Below are 19,249 nucleotides of genomic sequence, written 5' to 3' on the forward strand. Positions count from 1 at the left end.
TTAACGCAACGTTTGTAACTACTAAAGGAAGGTTGGTATTGATTTTTGGGGTGATGGTCCGAACGGTTTAGAAATTAGGGGCACAAAAAACAAGCATTTATCTAGTTTCAGGACAATAAGTTGTGTATTAGAATTTCAATTGCTCTGATATTGTACCACAATGTTCATATCATTCATTAGAATTACCCAAGACAAATGTTTATGACACAGAAATGTTTTACTGCAATAAAATGTAGGATTAATTACATACAACTGTCTAATTCACGGGAATATTTTTCTACCTATTTATTTATTATACAACCGGATGTGACGAATCATGATTTGGAGGTATTGAATCTTATAACGCAAAGGTTTGCGTTATAACGAAAAGATAAAACAACAATATAAAAAAAATGGTGGCGCTAATATGCTTCCGAACAATGTCATTTTGATATCACGAATAGTAGTTGTACTAGTGAACAGTCCAAATTAAGACTGAAGATCAATTGTTGAAATTATATTAATAATATGAGGCAAGCATAACCTGTAAATGGGAACGAAGTTTTTTTAATTCAAACATGTTGATACAAGAAACGAAAAAACCGTAACGTTTCCGATATTGGTTCTGTTGTTAGGGATTTAGTTGTGACGTTATTTAAGTTATGCCGTCATTTTCAATGTTAACAAAAAAACGCTGTTATCCAGGTTACGTTTTTTTCATATCACACAATTATTAAAAACGATTTGGTGTCGAATTCCTTCTTATATTTGTTAATATGTTGATAAATATACATTTTATTCAAAGTCTCATGCAAACAAGACTGGAAACGGAAAAAGACCGGAAACGGAAGAAGATCTGAAAAAAAGTCAACAATTTTTAGTTTTCCCGACAATTTTGATTTTTTTCTTTTATTGATTTTTCTACCTGTTATTGGAGACTTTGTCCCCATAATAAGTACTTTTTAAAAGAATAATTCACCATTTGTTATAAAAAGGACCATTAGAAAATGTAGGCAGTGAGGATTTCCAAACGTTTGAATACTGACCTTGTATTGCTACATTGGAGGACTTTTCAGCGGACTGTACCGTTCGTATAGTTGTATGTACTTCCATTTATGTAATTCTATTGATCTTATAGTGTTTATTCACCAATAGAAAATTGCATGTACATTAATGTATAATTGCGTATTATTTAAATCTACCGCCAGTTCCCTTGCGTTGTTAGATTACAATATGTTGAGTGCACACATTCTTACATGTACAACTAAATTATCAAGGCCGTTGTACGGTGTGATTTCTAATCTTATCAAATATTCATTATTTAAACTTCGCGGTTAGTAAACATAAGATAAAAATAACCAAATACAATTCCGAAAAATCAATCAAATTTTACTTTCGATTTGTTATCAATACAATATTCGGCCATATTAGAACGCCATTTATAAGGACCGGTTTTATAAGTTATATACTACATCTCCTTATTTTTTTAAAGACTCATGGATGATCTGACATTTGGTGAAAAGCTAAAAAGAGCACTTAATACGAACGATGCTGAGGAACTTCTCCGTTTATGTTGTGATAGTTCAAAAAGGAAGGATATTTTGGATTTTGAAGACGATGCTGGACATTGTTTATTGCATCGGGTTTCTGGTTCTGGTACCGTTGACGTTATGCGAACGTTGATGAACATGGGTGCTGATGAAAATGAGGATGTTTGCAATGAATTCGAAACCTGGTTACAAACTGCCTGTTCCCATGGTAACACAGATGTCGTGAACTTTTTTTTACGAACTGACGAAGGCTTAAAGGATGAGGCGTCACAAATTGAATACAACGACTGTTTTCAACTGTTTTATTTTGCTGCAAAATCTGGTAACATTGAAACAATAAAAGATTTACAGAAAAATAGCCAATTAGATATTAATCAAGTTTTTTCAGATGGACGTACTGCATTATTGATGCTCGTGAAAAATAATGACCCAAAGGGCGTTGACATTTTATGTCAATGTGGAGCTGATGTGAATGTTGGAACGTTCTATCGATCTGGATTTAAAGCTATCCATATAGCTGCAAGAGGTTTCAGGGATTGTGCAGAAATGATCCAGATACTTTTAAAGTATGGTGCGAATGTAAATGAACCGCTTATTAGAAATAACCTCAACCAGCAACCTCTGTTTATGGCTTTAAAAGCGGGTAATGAAAGAAATGCTAGAGTGCTATTTGAGCATGGCGCTGATATATCTTTTAAGGGAGAAACTTCGGAAACTCCGGAAGACACAATTGGGTGTTTTTGCTTAGCGATAAAGCAATGTCCGGCTCTTGTTCCAGACTTTATCAAACGTGGTGCAAACCTGTACGAGAGGCACAACAAAAAGTCAGTTCTGATGATTGCTTTAGATAGTAACGCAGGAAGTGTAGCTATTGAGGCTTTAGTTAAAGCTGGTGCAAATTTAAAGTTTGGAAGAGATGGCAAAAATGTGATACAGTGCTGCAAACATTATGGTATGTTATTTTACTGAAAATCGCGGTGACGACATAAAAGTCTTTTTAACATTGATTTTGCAAGGTAAACTTTCAGATTTGTTTATGGCAAAAGTCGTGACATGTTTTGAAAAAAATGTCCTGATTATTCGCTGTTATGAGGTTGACATGTGATAGTTCTTTGTATGTATATTAGTACGTCATGTTTTATAGTTCTTATTCGAGCCTTACACATGTAATAACATTAACGGTACCAATGTTTCTGCACCAGATGTGCATTTCGACAATAAAACACAAGACATAGATATGGAGATTGCAGATATTTGTATTGCAGACCAAAACGTCACCAAGCATACATTTCGTGGCGGCATAATGTTAGATAAGAAAAGTCGAATCAAATTTTTTTTTTTATCTGACATAATTTCTCGCTACATTGAAGACCTGTTGGTGACCTGCTGATATTGTATTTTTCTATGGTCGGGTTGTTTTCTCTTTGACACATTCCCCATTTCCTTTCTCAATTTTATAATGCAGCCACAAAATGTATACTTGGTTACTTTTTCGTCTGCAATACAAAGGTAATTGGTACTACATGTTTACGTCACATGACTAACAAAATATGGTGCGAAATATTCGGTATGAAAAGACTGTGTCATTGAAAAATATAAAGGCATGCAGATTCTTTTCATTCAAAAATAATAAATCCTTATCATAACTTGTCTAAAAACAAAGATATAATATAATCAAAAACCAATTGTTCAGAGAACAATTGAAGGTCTTTCCATCAAAACAATGTATTTTGATAGGAAAAGTTGTGAAACTAAGTTTAAAATGTCATTTCATCGTCAAATAATATCTCCTAGTAAGCTGATTCCAAAAATATATTGTTTCCATACATTCTTTTTAAAAAAGGGAGATAATTTGTTACTTCCGGTTTCAAAAATGTTACTTACTATTATATTTGAATATTTACTTGACACTGATTCCAAAACTATCTGGTTCCATATACTTTTATATTAATAAAGTACAAAAAATAGCTACTTCGGGTTTACAAAAGGTCACTTCCGGTTGTTTTTTTCAAGGTAAAATGGTTTGATACCTTTTTCTAAAAGTTTTATAGCTTTATCATGTATACATATAGAATAAAAGCAAAGGTCAAAATCAAGGACGTCAAATTAACCTATGACCTTGAGATCAATTTCAAGGTCATAAATCAAGGACCTCAAATCAAAAGACCATAGGTCTTAATTATATTTAGTTAATGAGTTATATCACCAAACGCGTATTTTCAAATACAAGAGGGGAGAAAACTTCTCTCACCTTGACCTAATTTTCATTTTTTGGGACCAAGGACCTCAAATCAAAAGATCATAGGTCTCTATCACTTATGGTTTATAAGATAGAAATTCATATCACTTAAATCAGATGCAAAAGGGGAAATAACTCTCATATGGAGCGGTCATATCGCTTCGGTCAAAATAGGACAAATCATGCGAAGGATATAACGAGCAATTTTTTAAAATAAATTTGTCATAATCTTTTACGGTTGCGAAGGAGTTGCGCTCACAAGGTAAACAGTGTTTGGGGAGATAACTCCTACAAAGAAAAGTATTCGCTTACGCAGGGTAAATTTCAAAAGCGCATAAACTGTTCGATATCATATACAAAATATCTAAGCGACATATTGCAAAACAAATGTTTATCGCAAGAACAAAATTAGGCGGAAGAAAAAAAAATAATCAGAAGAAAAACAATAGGTCTTTCCACAGAAAAGTGGAAAGACCTAATTATGTATGACTTCGTGTTCAGTATATACATTAAAAGGTGTTATTCGTAAAAAAAATCAGTTTCAAGACCAGCGATGTTCATAACAGAGGGGCGATAGATAAATGGGATGCAAATATATCTTTATAAGAACCATACTATTAAGAATAACCACATATTTTTTGCGAGAAAAAAAAGACGGGTAAAGAAATAATATTTTTTGTTGGTAATTTTGTCCAGACGCTTGTTGGTGGGTCCCGATTCTGTGCTTTGGGTTTGAGTTGAACCAGAACAGCCATAAAACAACTTATATATGTTGCTTGATTTGTTTACAAATAAGGATATTACTACAAAAACTTCGATTGACTTCATAAGTATAACAATGCATACGGTATCAAGTTGGTTCAATATTCAACATTTAACATTCAGCATTTTGTTTTTCGTCAGATGCAAGAAAAAAATTTTGAATGTTGAATATTGAAACAATTTGACATACTCGTTTTAAAGTATAAATCGCAGTCATTATCAACAAATCGGCAAATAAATTAACAAACTTACACATCTAGAAATTTGAGAATGATTTGGGGAATTTTACAATGGGATAGACGAAAAGGGATTTAAGTATGATGATGCTTGGATATATTTAAAATGCGAAACTAATTCATTTCATGTATCAAAATAAAAGCAATTTAACAATTCAAACTTTTTATTAATATGACAGAACTTTATTTGTTTTAGACCAGCTGAAGTCATTTCGTAATGCTGGAATATCTGTGCACGAGATGGAGTCCACTTACAAAGTACCTACATTAGGATTGGCTTTGAGTACTTGGTTTAGTTATAATATATGTACTGTTGGACGATCGGATCTGGAAATCGAGAATGGGGAATTAGAATTGATTAAAAATGAGGTAGCGGATTTAGTTTTAAACGGTGCCAATCCAGATATGTCAACAGAGGAATGTGATTTACCGTTAATTACAGCCGTCAAAAATCGTCTACAAGGTGTCTTCGAAATATTAATAGCTGCAGGTGCCAACATACATCAACTTGGAAAAGATGGCAATTCAGCTGTCCATGTGTGCTGCATTGGTAATTAAATTGTGATAATTATACTTGCCATTAAAAAAAGTATATAACGAGTTTCTGCTGCTATAAGATACCAGTTCATGACTCCTTTTAAAGATAAAACGGTTCAAGTTTGGCATCTTAAAATTGAAAGTGTTAAGATAACAAAACTATTATCTAGGTGCATTTATTATCATAGTCTGTAATTCACCATGCAATTGATTAAACGAAAACATGCACCCTTTCCCATCGATGCATTTTTTTTTCACTGCTTATTATTTTCTAAAACTTTAGAGTATTTTTTCGAAAAATGAATAAAAATTTTCTTATTCAAAACTGATTCTCTTTCCGTTTTAGACAGGGATAAACATTCTTCTGTATACACATGCTACAGTCTGAGCTTGATTTGCTTGATATTAAAACTCAACTGACGAAAAATAAAATCTTAAAAATCATAAAATACATTTTGCAAATTAAACAAAAACCATTTGACAAAAAAATTCATAAGTAAGATTATAAACATAATTCATACATTTATTTTGGCAATATTGTTTGTGTTAAAACCGTTGGACTCACCAAATTATGTTAAATTGTTTCCTTTGTGTGCATTGTTTCATTGGGCTTGAATTGGTCGATTCAGTAATTTCTGTTTATAAATCCAATTGATTTAAAAAAAAAAAACACCTCACCTTTACGTTTTGTAATTTGCATATATGCCTTTAGTTGAAATCGAACCCCTCTCTTAAGTGCTCCGAGTGTGACTTATAGCATCAAACTATCGACGAAACAACTCGGCTACCAGTGGGTTGAAACTAAGATCTATATTTCACATATACATTGTATAAATGAACATGTGCACTTTATGCTAACGGAAGGTAGTTAATTTATGTGACAATTTGTCCCTTGCAGATAAGTGTCTTATGTGCAATCATACCGTATCGTCTTATTTTTAAATATTTGATCGACATCAGCAGACACAAAGTGCTGGCCTTTCATATATTCAAAGCATAGACAATCGTACAGTTTAAGTTGGTAGCCAAGATGTTTGTCAAATTACATAGTAGGAGAACATATTGACGAATTTAATGCTTTTGTTTTTTTTCCAGATTTCGTATCCAAAATAAAAACTGGAGACCTTTATAGCGTTTTTTAGTGATTTCTGTTTTACCAACGGAGGGAATTAACATATTACTAGCACAACATTTAAATTAATTCATGGAAATTCTTTACTTTTAAATATTTTTTAAAAAGATTTGTAGAAATAAAATATTTATAATGAAAACAAAGATGATGTCTCTAATTTCTGCAGTTATATTATATTTGTTTGTCTTTATAGAGTCAAACTGGAGTTTTTTGGAAATACTGCTTACAACTGATATTGACCTAAATAAAGCCAATGCAAAAGGAAACTATCCTCTAGAGCTTGCTATCCGAGGAAGACAATACGCAAGACTTTACATGCACACAGGTTTTGAGAGGTTTAACACAGCATATGTAAATAAAACCATCGTGTCGGAAGAAATAATCACAAAAATGCTAAATAAAGGAGCGAATCCAAATTTAACCGAAAGTGGTAAAAATTCTCCTTTGATTTTAGCTATATTGAAAAGATTAGACAAAATTGTCGAAGTGTTACTTCATGCTGGTGCTGATGCATCTCATATTGGTGAAAAAAAGTCTACTACATTTGAATCTTGTTTTAAGCCTGGTAAGTATTTTTTTTATATACAAAACGAACAGGAAGACGTAAAAGCATTACATTTAAACGTAAAGAGTTTTCCTATCAAAAGTAGGTGTTTTTACACAGCATTTCGACTTCTCTCGGCAATAATAAAATGCTTCGTTTAGCGAAGTCTGATAGGAATACAGAGGTTGAACCCTGAACAGTTGGGACAAGTTTGGGCATAATAATAAGGCTTGCTACTGTCTGAATTTAGATTGTAATCAAAATTTTGACATAATATAATAGATTTCTGACGCTCAAAAAATGTAGTCTTAAAAACTAAAGCGCAATACTGTCCAATTGAAGATTTCTTTCTAAAATATTTTCCAAAAATTCAAATTTCCAAAACTTTTTATAAAAATATATGAACCCCCAAAACTAATTGAAAAAAAATCCCTCCCTTTGAAGTAATTACTCCATACTCAGTCCAAGTCTACCCTTTGTGTATGGAACCTTATGTTCTAGTTTTAGAGAGATACATACACTCAAACACAAGTTATTGTCTAGAAACTAAAAACATGCTTGTTTTGACCTCCCGTTTGCTCCTAATTCCTGCAATTAACCAAAAACCCAATTTCAACTTTCTCATTGTGATATGGACCTTCTTGTATAATTTCATACAGATCCATTTACTTAAACGAAAGGAATTGTGCGGAAACCAAAAGTTTCTTCGGACGACAGCGGCGCTGACGACGATGCCGACTACGCCGACGAAGATAATATCATAGCATCATGGCGATAAACCATAAAAAATCAATCAATCATTCAATCAAACATTGTCTTGCAGAGATATTCATCATGTGTAAAATACAAATATGTCGTCGCAGATAATATTTCAGAGCAATCGAATATAATACGTGTATTCAAATTGTATTGAATTACACGAGAAATATTTAGCCACAAGTAATGATATAGATGAAATAATGAATGTCGTTAACCTAACAAATAAACATACATTTTTTCCAGTGAACACCAATTAACTATACAGACTTATAAACATGCCAAAATTAAAAGCGCTTTTATTCGGGTACACATTAGATATTTCCATTTAAACCTCTTCAATTAATTCAAGTATTAGTTGTATTACATTATATTAACAATGACAAGACTTTATTAAACCACAAAATGCTATTGTTATGTTTACTTAATATGGTTTTGACATTACGTAATGATGTTGTGATAGAGCTTTCTTACAAATTGACGAAAGGTACGAACGAACGTAAAGGGAACACGTATTATATTTCCACAATAACAGTTAAAAGCGTCTTTGTTTTATCAAGTAAAACAGCATTCTTTTCTAAACCAAGTTTGTTTTTCAAAAATGATAATATCGTAAATAATACACGATTTTAATGATAATCAAACAGAGGAAAAAAGTGTCAAATATCTTTACGTCCGATATGCTACTAACGTAAACAGCGAGTACACACATTTCCGCGGGAATTTTTAAGCACGAGTTTCACGATTAACATTTCAATGGCAATATTGAATTACGTTAGTCTAAATATAACGACGAGATTCACATTTATTTTTATTTTTAGATTACATTTTCAGCAAATTGTCAAAGTGAAATATCAAGATTTGCTTAAAAATTATTCTACAATGTTTTAAAAAAACAGATTTTGTATATCAAGAAAATAAATCTACAATTTTGCACCATATATATTGTGGATTTTATAATGACGATTTAATAGTACACGTGTTTGGAAGATAGACGCGAAGTTGTCACTTATCGTCCAGTGGCTAATAATTCATAAATGTTCAGGACAATAGGCAAAACGTAATTATACACTAACACAACCCTTCCATTGCTCCGGTGTATCATATATACACATTAAGGGGGAAAGAGGGGTGATGAATAGTATCAGAGGAGAGGCGATGATTCAAAAGTTATTAAACGAGCACCAGTAAATGGCATAGTATGAAGATCATCTTGTTTTCTTCATTTTCATTTTATTATTTTGAGCGTTGTTAATTTTGAATCAAGGAAGTATTTGTGCTTTGATTTTTCTCATTTTTCTGTAAGGGAAGAAGACAAAATGTATTTCTTTTGACATTTTTTAGGTTAAACAGTGCAACATTGTATTATTGAAGAGTGTGGAGGGTCGGTATTTAGTCTAATAGGGGAAATGTTTTCGTCTGACTACTCTATCTTTAGGATATTTTGAAGTGTTGTCTCCTCCGACCTAGTGGTATCATATTTAAACCTATCGTACGTACCGAAAATTCTCAATATATCCCCAGAAAAATCCAATTTAATAAGTGGCCTTGCATGTAGGATGATTGTCCGAAGTTCCACGACTATTATCTAAATATGTCAAAATAAAGGATCCCTTAAACGAGTCGTACGTATGATTCGTCAAGCATACTCAATATGGAATAATAATTACTTAACGGTATTTCGATATTACACTAAGTCTATATGGTTTCGTAATGACTTGATATAGTCTTGTCATTTATTTATTCAATATGGTTTTATCATTCTCGATGTGGTTTCAACATTATTTAATGTACATTAAGTTTTGTCACTTGTCAAGTTAAACATGTTTTTAACATAATTTGATGTGAATGTAATTTAACGTTATGTACGTAGTTGTTTGGTTTTACACTAGTAATTGTTTAGGCCCTTATAGCTCGCTATTTGGTGTCAGCCAAGTCTCCGTGATGAACGCCGTAGCTTAAGCTATAATGATTTACTTTTATGAAGTGTTCCTTGAATGAAGAAATGTCTCACTGACACTCATATCACATCTTCCTTTATCTATTATCTCTATAAAACGAAAATGAAATATGATTGCTAATGCGACAATTCTCATTCGCAGACCAAACGACGTAGAACTAGAAAAAAAGACACGAAAGATCCCCGTTAGGCCTTCAACAATGTATGCAAAAGGTTATATAATGCTCAAAAATGATAAATACAATACAAAAATCAAAGGAGAATGTTGTATATTTACTTATTTCAAACTTGTGAAGGATATCAACAAAACAATCAGCGGACAGTCTAACATTTTTTTTTAAATTTTACTTCAAATTGATACACCAGAACAAACTTAAAATCAAGAATAAATCTTAGATAAGTATGATTACGAAATAGTTAATTTTGGTTCTGCAAAGAAATTTGCTTCAAGTGGAGTACGTATACAATGGTGTAAATAGTTTGCGAAAGATCTATTAAGAGTTAATTTCAAAATATTATAGATGAGATTGTTTATTTGTTTTTCAGGCCCTAACCCAAAGAGTATAGACACACTGAAAATACTTATAGAAAATGGAATGCCACTGAACAAGCCAAATTCGGGAGGGAAGTATCCTCTTGAATTATTGATCGACAAAAATCGTGATTGTACTTACTTTTTACTGCTACTTTCTAACGGAGCCGATCCAAATATAATAGCAAAGGGAAATTCTGTTTTAATGAAGACGGTTAAATTGGGAATGTATGATGTATGCATAGCTCTGTTAGATGCAAATGCTGACATTGGCAGAACAGATGAAGATGGCTTTACCGCATTTGATATTTTGACAAGTAAGTTGGATAATATTTTTTTAAGTACTATTCATCATTAAACGATTAATATGTCGTATAAAATTGAGAATGGACATGGGGAATGTGTCAAAAAGACAACAACCCGACTATACAACAGACAACAGCAAAAGGCCAGCAATAGGTCTCCAATACATCGATAACATCCCACACCCAGAGGCGTCCTGCAGGTGTCTCCTAAACAAATAGGTATACTTGTTCAGTGATAATGAATGCCATAAACTTCAAATTATACACAAGAAACTAAAATTTAAAATGAAACAAGACAAACAAAGGCCAGAGGCTCCTGACTTTAGACAGGCACAAAAATGCGGCGGGGTTAAACATGTTTATCAGATCTTAAACCTCCCCTTATACCTCTAGTCAATGAAGAAAGGTAAACGCATAACAATACGTACATTAAAATTCAGTTCAAGAGAAGTCCAAGTCTGATGTCGGAAGAAGTAATAAAAGAAAAGAAACAAAATGACAATAATACATTAATAACAACAGACTACTAGCAGTTAACTGACATGCCAGCTCCAGACTTTAATTAACTTGATTGAAAGATCATGTCTTCATCATATGAATATAAGGCAGGGCCGTATGACATTTGCGCCGATTTTGAAAATTTTCATACTTTCATTTGCGCCGATTTCATTTTTTCATTTGCGCCGATTTTATATTTTTTCCTAAATGGATTTACAGGTAAGTTACAGGTAAGTTCATACTTTTACATTGGCCGAGCACAGAGTATAAAGACAAATCAAGTGACATTGCAATTGGTAAATGGCTATTCCAATGTTTCTGCTCCTTCTGAAGACTTTCATACATTCGTAGACAACGTACAAGTACACATTCCATAACGGTCAACCAATTCGTGATGGCGTCCATAAAATTAACGAAGGGAGGATTTCAACTTCACCATGTGGAACTCTTGGTTTAATAGTTCCCTTGGTAGAAAATGCGAACTCTAAACATGCCCCAACCAGTATGTATGCCAGACAAAGAAAAGATGGCCTTCTTTACGCCAAATATAGAGGAGACGAAATAATAAGAAAGGAATATGTTAGATGTGTTGCCTACTATACATACTCGGCAAAAAGAGATTTATGATTTGAATGTATTCCGTTTTGTATGGTCATTTTAGTATAAACAAAGTGCTTTTATCTTAGGTTTTTACTTCTTGAGTTAAAACAGGAGACAACAGTTATATACATGTTATGATTGACAATTCATGACATACGTACAACTGGCTAACGGAAGAGGTCTTTAATGATAAATGAAAATAACAATGCTGGGATGGAGAGTTGTCTCATTGGCACTCATATCACATCTTCTTACATTGGCGGATCCAGAGGGGGGTCCGGGGGTTGGACCCCCCCTTTTTTTGGCCGATCAATGCATTTGAATGGGAGCATATTCTTGGAACCACCCCCTTTAAAATGGCTGGATCCGCACCTGTACCTTAAATAATTTCAACAGTAATTTACCTGTTATTTACCTGTAAAAAAATCGGCGCAAATGAAAAAAAAAAATCGGCGCAAATGAAAGAAAAAATCGGCGCAAATGAAATGCAGATCGGCGCAAATGCAAAACGCCGATCAGGCAAAATCCCTCCCGTTCGGCCGGCTAACCCATGTATGTCAACGAAGGCGGATTTGTTTAGTTGATTTACATTAGATTTTGATATTGTGGTAACATAACAAAATTCAGTTTGATGACTGTATGGTATCTTTCTCGTTACTGGTTTTTTTTAGTATACAAATATTTATATATTTTCTTTCTGTTATAGGTCAATTAAAAGAACTCAGTTCTTTGTATCACCCACGTAAATATCAAGGTAAGATTTAAATACAAAAGCCCTATTGCATTTCAAGCGGTGTTATTTGGCTTTTGCTTCGAATCAGATTGATTAGTTCGTTCATTAGTCTTTTTGATACATACCGACTAAATTTTCATCGTGCATATGAAATTTATTCTTTCTTCTTAAGCAGTGCATTTATTTTCTATGGTTATTTCAAATAGTTGAACATATAATTTTGAGAAGGAGCATTTGGTAAAGTGTTTGTCTTATTTCTAAGGGATACCTGCAAATATTCAAATTTCGTTAGTTTCCCTTCTATTTTAAATATCAGTTTAAGGGTAAACAATTTAATTCCTCTATTGCAATCCAAAATCTGAACTTAATGTTTTAATGCATTTTTACGATTGTGCCAAGTCTGGATCCTCTAGTCTTCTTAAGACTACTAGTATTTTTTGTTCTTGTTTGTTTGAATGTTTAAGACTTCTGTGTGGCGTCAATATCGTTGAACTATATTGTACTTTATAATTAACATGATTTAGGGAAAAAGAATGTTTCAAATACAAATTTTGGAAATACAAACACTACATTATACATTGTTATATTGATTTATTTTTTTATCATAAATATTTCCTATCTTGTATATGGTTTCAGAGAAATTGCGTCTAAATGAAATCGGTGTCTCCCTTTAGTAGTAGTATATAAGTCACACATGCATAACATCTCTGTATGGCATTCAATGTTTCAAAATGAAGAAACTTCATCTTTTCTGACTGTTATGAAGTCTTGTTTTAATGTTCAACCTACGATAAGAGATTATCTCTTGGCATTTTGTTTTCTGGTTTGTGCGTTCGTTTGTCTGTTGGTCTGTCTGTTTGTTCGTCCGTCTGTCCCGCTTCAGGTTTAAGTTTTTGGTCACGGTAGTTTTCAACGAAGTTGAAGTGCAAGCAACTTTTCCCTAGGATACGATTTTTGTAATTTTTATGCCAAATTATAGTTGTTACCCCAATTTCACGATCCACTGAAAATAGAAAATGATAGTGCGATCGAAATATAAATTAAGGTGTGTTTTGCTTGCTTTGTGCACGTTTTGCCGTTTTCAAGTGGCGATCGATTTTAGTTAGGGTTTACCTCGTCTCTGTATTTTTTTTTCAAAGTTTTTTGAATGACTAGATTTTCATGTCGGTGCTATGAACATGAGGAACTATGAACAACAAAATTATCCGTTGCATTTCTATTTTTTTTAATTCTTTCTATGAGATGACTCGACATTATTGTCCATGCTGATAATCAGTATCTGTGTTTAATTTCTTTTAAAAGAGTTACGTGTAGACGATTTTATAATTTCCATTCCTATTTCATTAGGTTCAGCAGTTAAACTTTTCGAGACATTTGTTTTGGCTGGAATTGACGTAAATCAACAAAACATGTTTGGAACATATCCATTATTTTTGGCTATTTCTCTTGGTGCAGAAGGTGTTGTAAAAGTTATATTAGAAAAAGGAGCAGATGTTAATATTGTGAATGATAATGGAAAAACACCGTTGTTTGAGTCTATCTTTCATGAATTGGATGACATTGTAAAAGTTCTTCTTCATGCTGGAGCAAATGTGAATCAAATCTGCAACGCAAAAACTGAACATCATGCCGGAAACGGACGAGGTAAGAATCTGAAAAATATTAAATGCAAATATTATGAAATTTCATTCTTCTTTTTTTTCTTCTTTATTGCCAATTAATGTATCATTTATATATATATACGATCTTTGTAGTTTAAAAGTCTCCAAATTGATAATTCTAATTTAATTTTTAATGATATAATTTTGTAGGATAATGAAACGAAATGCAATTAAACACTAATATGTAAATCACTTAACATGACAGAGTGGCTTATTATATCGCAGATCAAAAGGTTGTTAGTTTAGAATATGACTAATATTGCTTTGTCTATTTCTATTGTTACCAATATACATACAAGATAACATTACTATTGTTGACAATTGATAGTTGCGAGTCTGTAATTAAGACTTTGAAATTACGAATTATCTCAAAAGAGAATTAAAGAACTAATTATTGATTTACTCGGTTCAAAAATATGTTTTTATCATTGCCATTCACGCTATTGGAAAGTGGGTTCTAATACCAGGAACTCCATTGACGTTCAAATAATTAGAAAAATAAATCGGAAGGCAAAAGAGCTAAACCCCTACACTGGCATTGGATTCGTGTGTTCTGTCCAATTTGAAGACTTGCAAGGTTGCAGTTAAGGTTTTAAGTTAATGTGTCGTTCATTGTATAGCCATTAACCTTATTTAACAAATCTATCTTGGAAGACGATACGCGCGTCTGACGTATCAAATTATATAAATGTTACATTTGATTACTATTGAAATACGTCTTTCAAGTTGTAACTTAAGTAGTAAAAAGAATACAAAAGATTTCTGTCATCTCTCCACAGAGGTAATTGAAGTTGTTCTTGTCTCGGTAAAAAGAATGTGCATCAACGACTATTCTGAAAAAATGCTTCACTTAGTAAAGCATAATTTAATGGATAATGGACAGTTGTCTCATTGACAATCATACCACATCTTCTTTTTTATATTTACATTAACGTTGATACCAAAATAGGAAGTTCTGAATTTTTTTTCTGAACAAAAGCAATATTAATATTGGTCTGATAAACAAACGAAATGAAAGGACGACTTTACGTTTACAACTATAAACTAATGCTTTAAAACCTGGTGTTTGATAAATAAATGTTACCGAAATTGTAAACTATTGAAGGAAGGTATGACAATTTGTAACGTAAAACCTTTTTTGTTTGCTAAGTATTAAGTATTGACATTTACCAGGAAGATAACGTATGCATCATTTATTTTTTTAATTTAGTTTAAGGTAGTAACTTTCTATGAACGTCATATTAATTAAAGTTATGTGCAAGATGGCTAAAACTGTCACTTATGATTTTTGAGTTGCATATATTTTTACTAGGGGAGTTATTCAGGTTCCTGTGAGCTCTTTATGTCTTTTGATCGTCTGGTCTGTCATTTCCGACTTAAACATTAAACACCGTGAACATTTTATCATATTCCTTGCTGTTTGAGTTTTGAACTTTAGTAAAAAACTACTTAGATTCATGTATTTTCTTTTTGCTCCGCGATGCATCAAAGACTAATAGGATATATGAGATTAGTTTTCAATACAATCATTTAAGGTTATTGGTTTTCGGTTTTGTTAATTTATAGTTTTTTTTTGTAGTATACACTTCGCTCGACCATTGTGTATTGAAGTCCATGGAAGACATTTCAGAACAACAGACTGAGATGTCTATTCTTGCGAAATTATTAGATAACAAGCAAATGTCATTGGAGAAAAGAAGATATTTTGTGAGTTTACTTTTGGAGTTTGGCGCAGATCCTAATTTAGAAAAATATGGAAAAGATTCTTGTCTGATGCTAGCTGTGCATCATGGCGATCCCACTATGGTGAAGACTTTACTTGAGGCACATGCAGACATAAATCACATAGGAAACAAGGGATACACTGCTTTGCATGTCTTTTTCTTGAATATCAATAAATCAGGTATATATTACTTGATACCATAAGTCTCAATACATTTTGAAGTATTTAATTACATTTTCTTAGTTAAATAATATTTCCAAATAACGGTCAGTTATCCATTTCCTTTGTTAAAAATCACCATAGTCACACATAAATATTTATAGTAGAGACGAAACATTAAAACAATTCAATAATTTTGATGGACTTTTTACCTCTGTGGCAGAATGTGTCTCACTATATTGTTAAGAGTATAAGTGTTAATTATATTATAGAATTCGTTATTTGTATAACCATAAGTTGACTTTCTTACAATCTTTTAAATGGTTACTGGGCATTCATTATAACTTAGACTGACATCTACTGTCAATTGCTAGGAAGAGTTTGAGTTTATTACAATTTATAACGATTTGATTGGACACTATTGATTTTTTATAATGGGGCCAGTCATCTGGATCTGGAAAACAAGAATAAAACCCATCGATAAGAACTGTTACACAATGCGTTAAATTTAATGAAAGGATAGAGGTTAAATGGTAAATGTCGAAATGAATTCGTCGGTAAATTCGAGACCAGTTCAGATGAACTCTAAAAGTAGAAGGAATTTTCAAACAGCTGTGGATGCATCACCCGTAATACAAATCCACGATCAAAACACATGTAAAAATCGGTAAACCGTTTCAATGACAGAACAGACAGTTTTGCTTTACCTCTGAAATAGGTCACTAATGTATTCAGACATTGACACATCTATTTCACATACCATTTCGTGATGATGATTGTAAAAATAACCTTATCGAAGTCTTTTATAGCTTACGTCTTACACGGTAAAAATGGTATGATGAACACGGGACTTATTGCTTTATTATGTAATAATACATAAAATCAAATATTTTAAAATTAGGTTTTATTTGATATTGATAAAACTGATGCACCAAGACAAGTAATTATTTGATAATACGCATAATTGATTTGTTTCTGTCCTACTTATGCATCAAGAAATGGTCTAATGAAAAATAGACCGAATACCGTGCGTAACGTCTATGCGGTAGGGGCTTTGCTCATTGTTAAAGGCCGTAAGGTGACCTAAAGTTCTTAATAGCTGTCATTTTGATCTCTTGTGGACAGTTGTCTCATTGTTAATCATACCACATCTTCTTTTGTATACTTGTTTTAAAAGTGATGTATAAACAGTTTGAAAAACATTTGAACTAGTTAACCTCTTATGTATTTAAAATAGTTTGCAAACAAAATTAAAACACATATCTTATGATGAAGTTTATGTAATTGATTTTTTTCTTATCTCATTTAGTCGTTGGTCTGTATGTGTGAAAAATTCATTAGTTTTTGAAATTATTTTGTTCGTTGGTCTATAAAATTATAGAGCATACAAAGGCACTGAAACACAATTGTTATTAAAAAAAGTATGTATCAATGTTCTTCCAGATAAGATTTTTTTTGAATGCATAAAAAACTTAATAACGTTTGCATTTAGTCCAATTTTAAAAATAGAATATTAACGTGGCAGATAAAATCTATTATATCATGTCACTATGTCACTAATAGAGCAGATTATATATGGTAGTTAGATATCAGGTACACATAAGAATAGCATTTTATTCAAACTAATACAATGTACATGTTACGTCTCATAAATAAAATTGAGAATGGAAATGGGAAATGTGTCAAAGAGACAACAACCCGACTATAGAAAAAACAGCAGCAGAAGGTCACCAACAGGTTTGAAATGTAGCAAGAAATTCCCGCAGCCGGAGGCGTCCTTCAGCTGGCCCCTTAACAAATATATACTATTTCATAATTAAAAATGTTAAATGATAATATTTATAATGTCGGTTCATATATTTACAAGTAAACGCATCATACAGAACAATACTAGAAGGAGCGTATATTGATGAAAGTTTTGAAGATGAGTCGTCCGTTCCGGAGTCTGGTACACCAAGTAACGTATCGTTCATTCTCAAAATTTTACTTGAGTATGGTGCACACACTGATGTATCGTCCCTTGATGGAAACTTACCAATACACATAGCTCTTTCAAATTGCAAGACATGTTATGACTTTGAAAGTAATCTAGGTGACATAATGAAGCTGATAGACCTAACTAAAGATATAAATATCCCAGACAAGAATAGGAGTACACCATTTCTAGATATCACCAAGTTTTGCAGTCTAGACGTTATGAAAAAGATGGTTGAATTAGGAGCAGATTTAAAGTCAAAAGGAACTAATGGAAAAACTGCTCTTCATGTCGTCATAGGTAAATTTGGTTTTTATATAAAAAAATAAATAATGAAATTTGAAGCATTGGTGAAATGGGCGGACGTAGCAATCAAAACTGTAAGTTGTTTTCAACAATACTCAACACTTTACTGTACAGTGAGTAATTTAAGGTGAAACAGTTTAAAACTTATCTAATAGATGCTTAATTTAAATTAAGTGTAAATCATTTTTTTTTACTTGAAATACTATGAATAATAAAACTTTTTCAAGTGATGAGTGCAAAGCAAGCATATCATTCCTGTTTTCCATATATTAGAACTACTGCTGATGAACTATCGGTCTTTGTAGGTACATGTAACAATTTGTCCAGTGTGAACTGCGATACTCGCATAACATTTGTTTTTTAATTAACTTGTGCATGAAAATAATATCTCCGATGCGCGTTTTAGAACCGATTTAACCCAAAACGTCAAATTTTTTAAAACCAAAACATTAGATTTTTTTATGCATGATGATAGTTTCATTATCAATAATAAACTTTTTCACTAGAGACCAAAATGACCAGTATTTGTATTTGTATGAACAATTTAACTACAAGGAAAGACCTTTCTGTATTTCTTCTGGTTTTTATTAGGTCTTTCCACTTTTCCGTGGAAAGACTTATTGGTTTTCTTCTGAGATTTTATTTTTTCATCCGCCTCATTTTGTTCTTGCATAAAATGGTGGTTTCGCAAGATGTCGCTGTGATTTTTGGCGTATGATTTTGAACAGTTATTGCGCTTTTGAAACTGACCCTGTCAAACCCTTTACTTTACGGTGTAAGAGTTATCTCCCCGAATACTGTTTTTCCTGTGTCCACGACTCCTTCGAATCCGTAAAAGATTTAGACAAATTTATTTGACCAAAGTGCTTGATATATCTTCAAGATGACGAGTCGGTATGCACCAAAGTACTCCGGAGTCTCCATATGAGAGTTATTTCCCCTTATGCATTTAACATAAGTGATATGCATATAAACTCCTAAACCGTAAGCGGTATACACCTAGAGTCGCTTTATTGAAGGTCCTTGAGTCCCAACTTAGAAAATCAGGTCAAGGGACAAAGG

The 19,249-nt window shown here is 32.4% G+C and overlaps 1 protein-coding gene across 1 annotated transcript in view; it reads left to right on the forward strand.

The window, feature by feature from the left end:
• The first annotated feature begins 1,401 nt into the window (after positions 1 to 1,401).
• The window catches only part of LOC134684400 (uncharacterized), a 64,087-nt gene continuing 46,239 nt past the window's right edge, over positions 1,402 to 19,249 (forward strand). The window contains exons 1-8 of the mRNA XM_063543684.1: positions 1,402 to 2,481; positions 4,963 to 5,316; positions 6,629 to 7,000; positions 10,242 to 10,544; positions 12,337 to 12,384; positions 13,711 to 14,007; positions 15,604 to 15,927; positions 17,774 to 18,181. Of these exons, the coding sequence (XP_063399754.1) occupies positions 1,476 to 2,481; positions 4,963 to 5,316; positions 6,629 to 7,000; positions 10,242 to 10,544; positions 12,337 to 12,384; positions 13,711 to 14,007; positions 15,604 to 15,927; positions 17,774 to 18,181 (3,112 nt within the window). The 5' untranslated portion in view covers positions 1,402 to 1,475. The remainder of the gene's footprint in view (positions 2,482 to 4,962; positions 5,317 to 6,628; positions 7,001 to 10,241; positions 10,545 to 12,336; positions 12,385 to 13,710; positions 14,008 to 15,603; positions 15,928 to 17,773; positions 18,182 to 19,249) is intronic.

Source organism: Mytilus trossulus, chromosome 9 (assembly GCF_036588685.1).
Source record: "Mytilus trossulus isolate FHL-02 chromosome 9, PNRI_Mtr1.1.1.hap1, whole genome shotgun sequence".
NCBI classification, from domain to species: Eukaryota; Metazoa; Mollusca; class Bivalvia; order Mytilida; family Mytilidae; genus Mytilus; species Mytilus trossulus.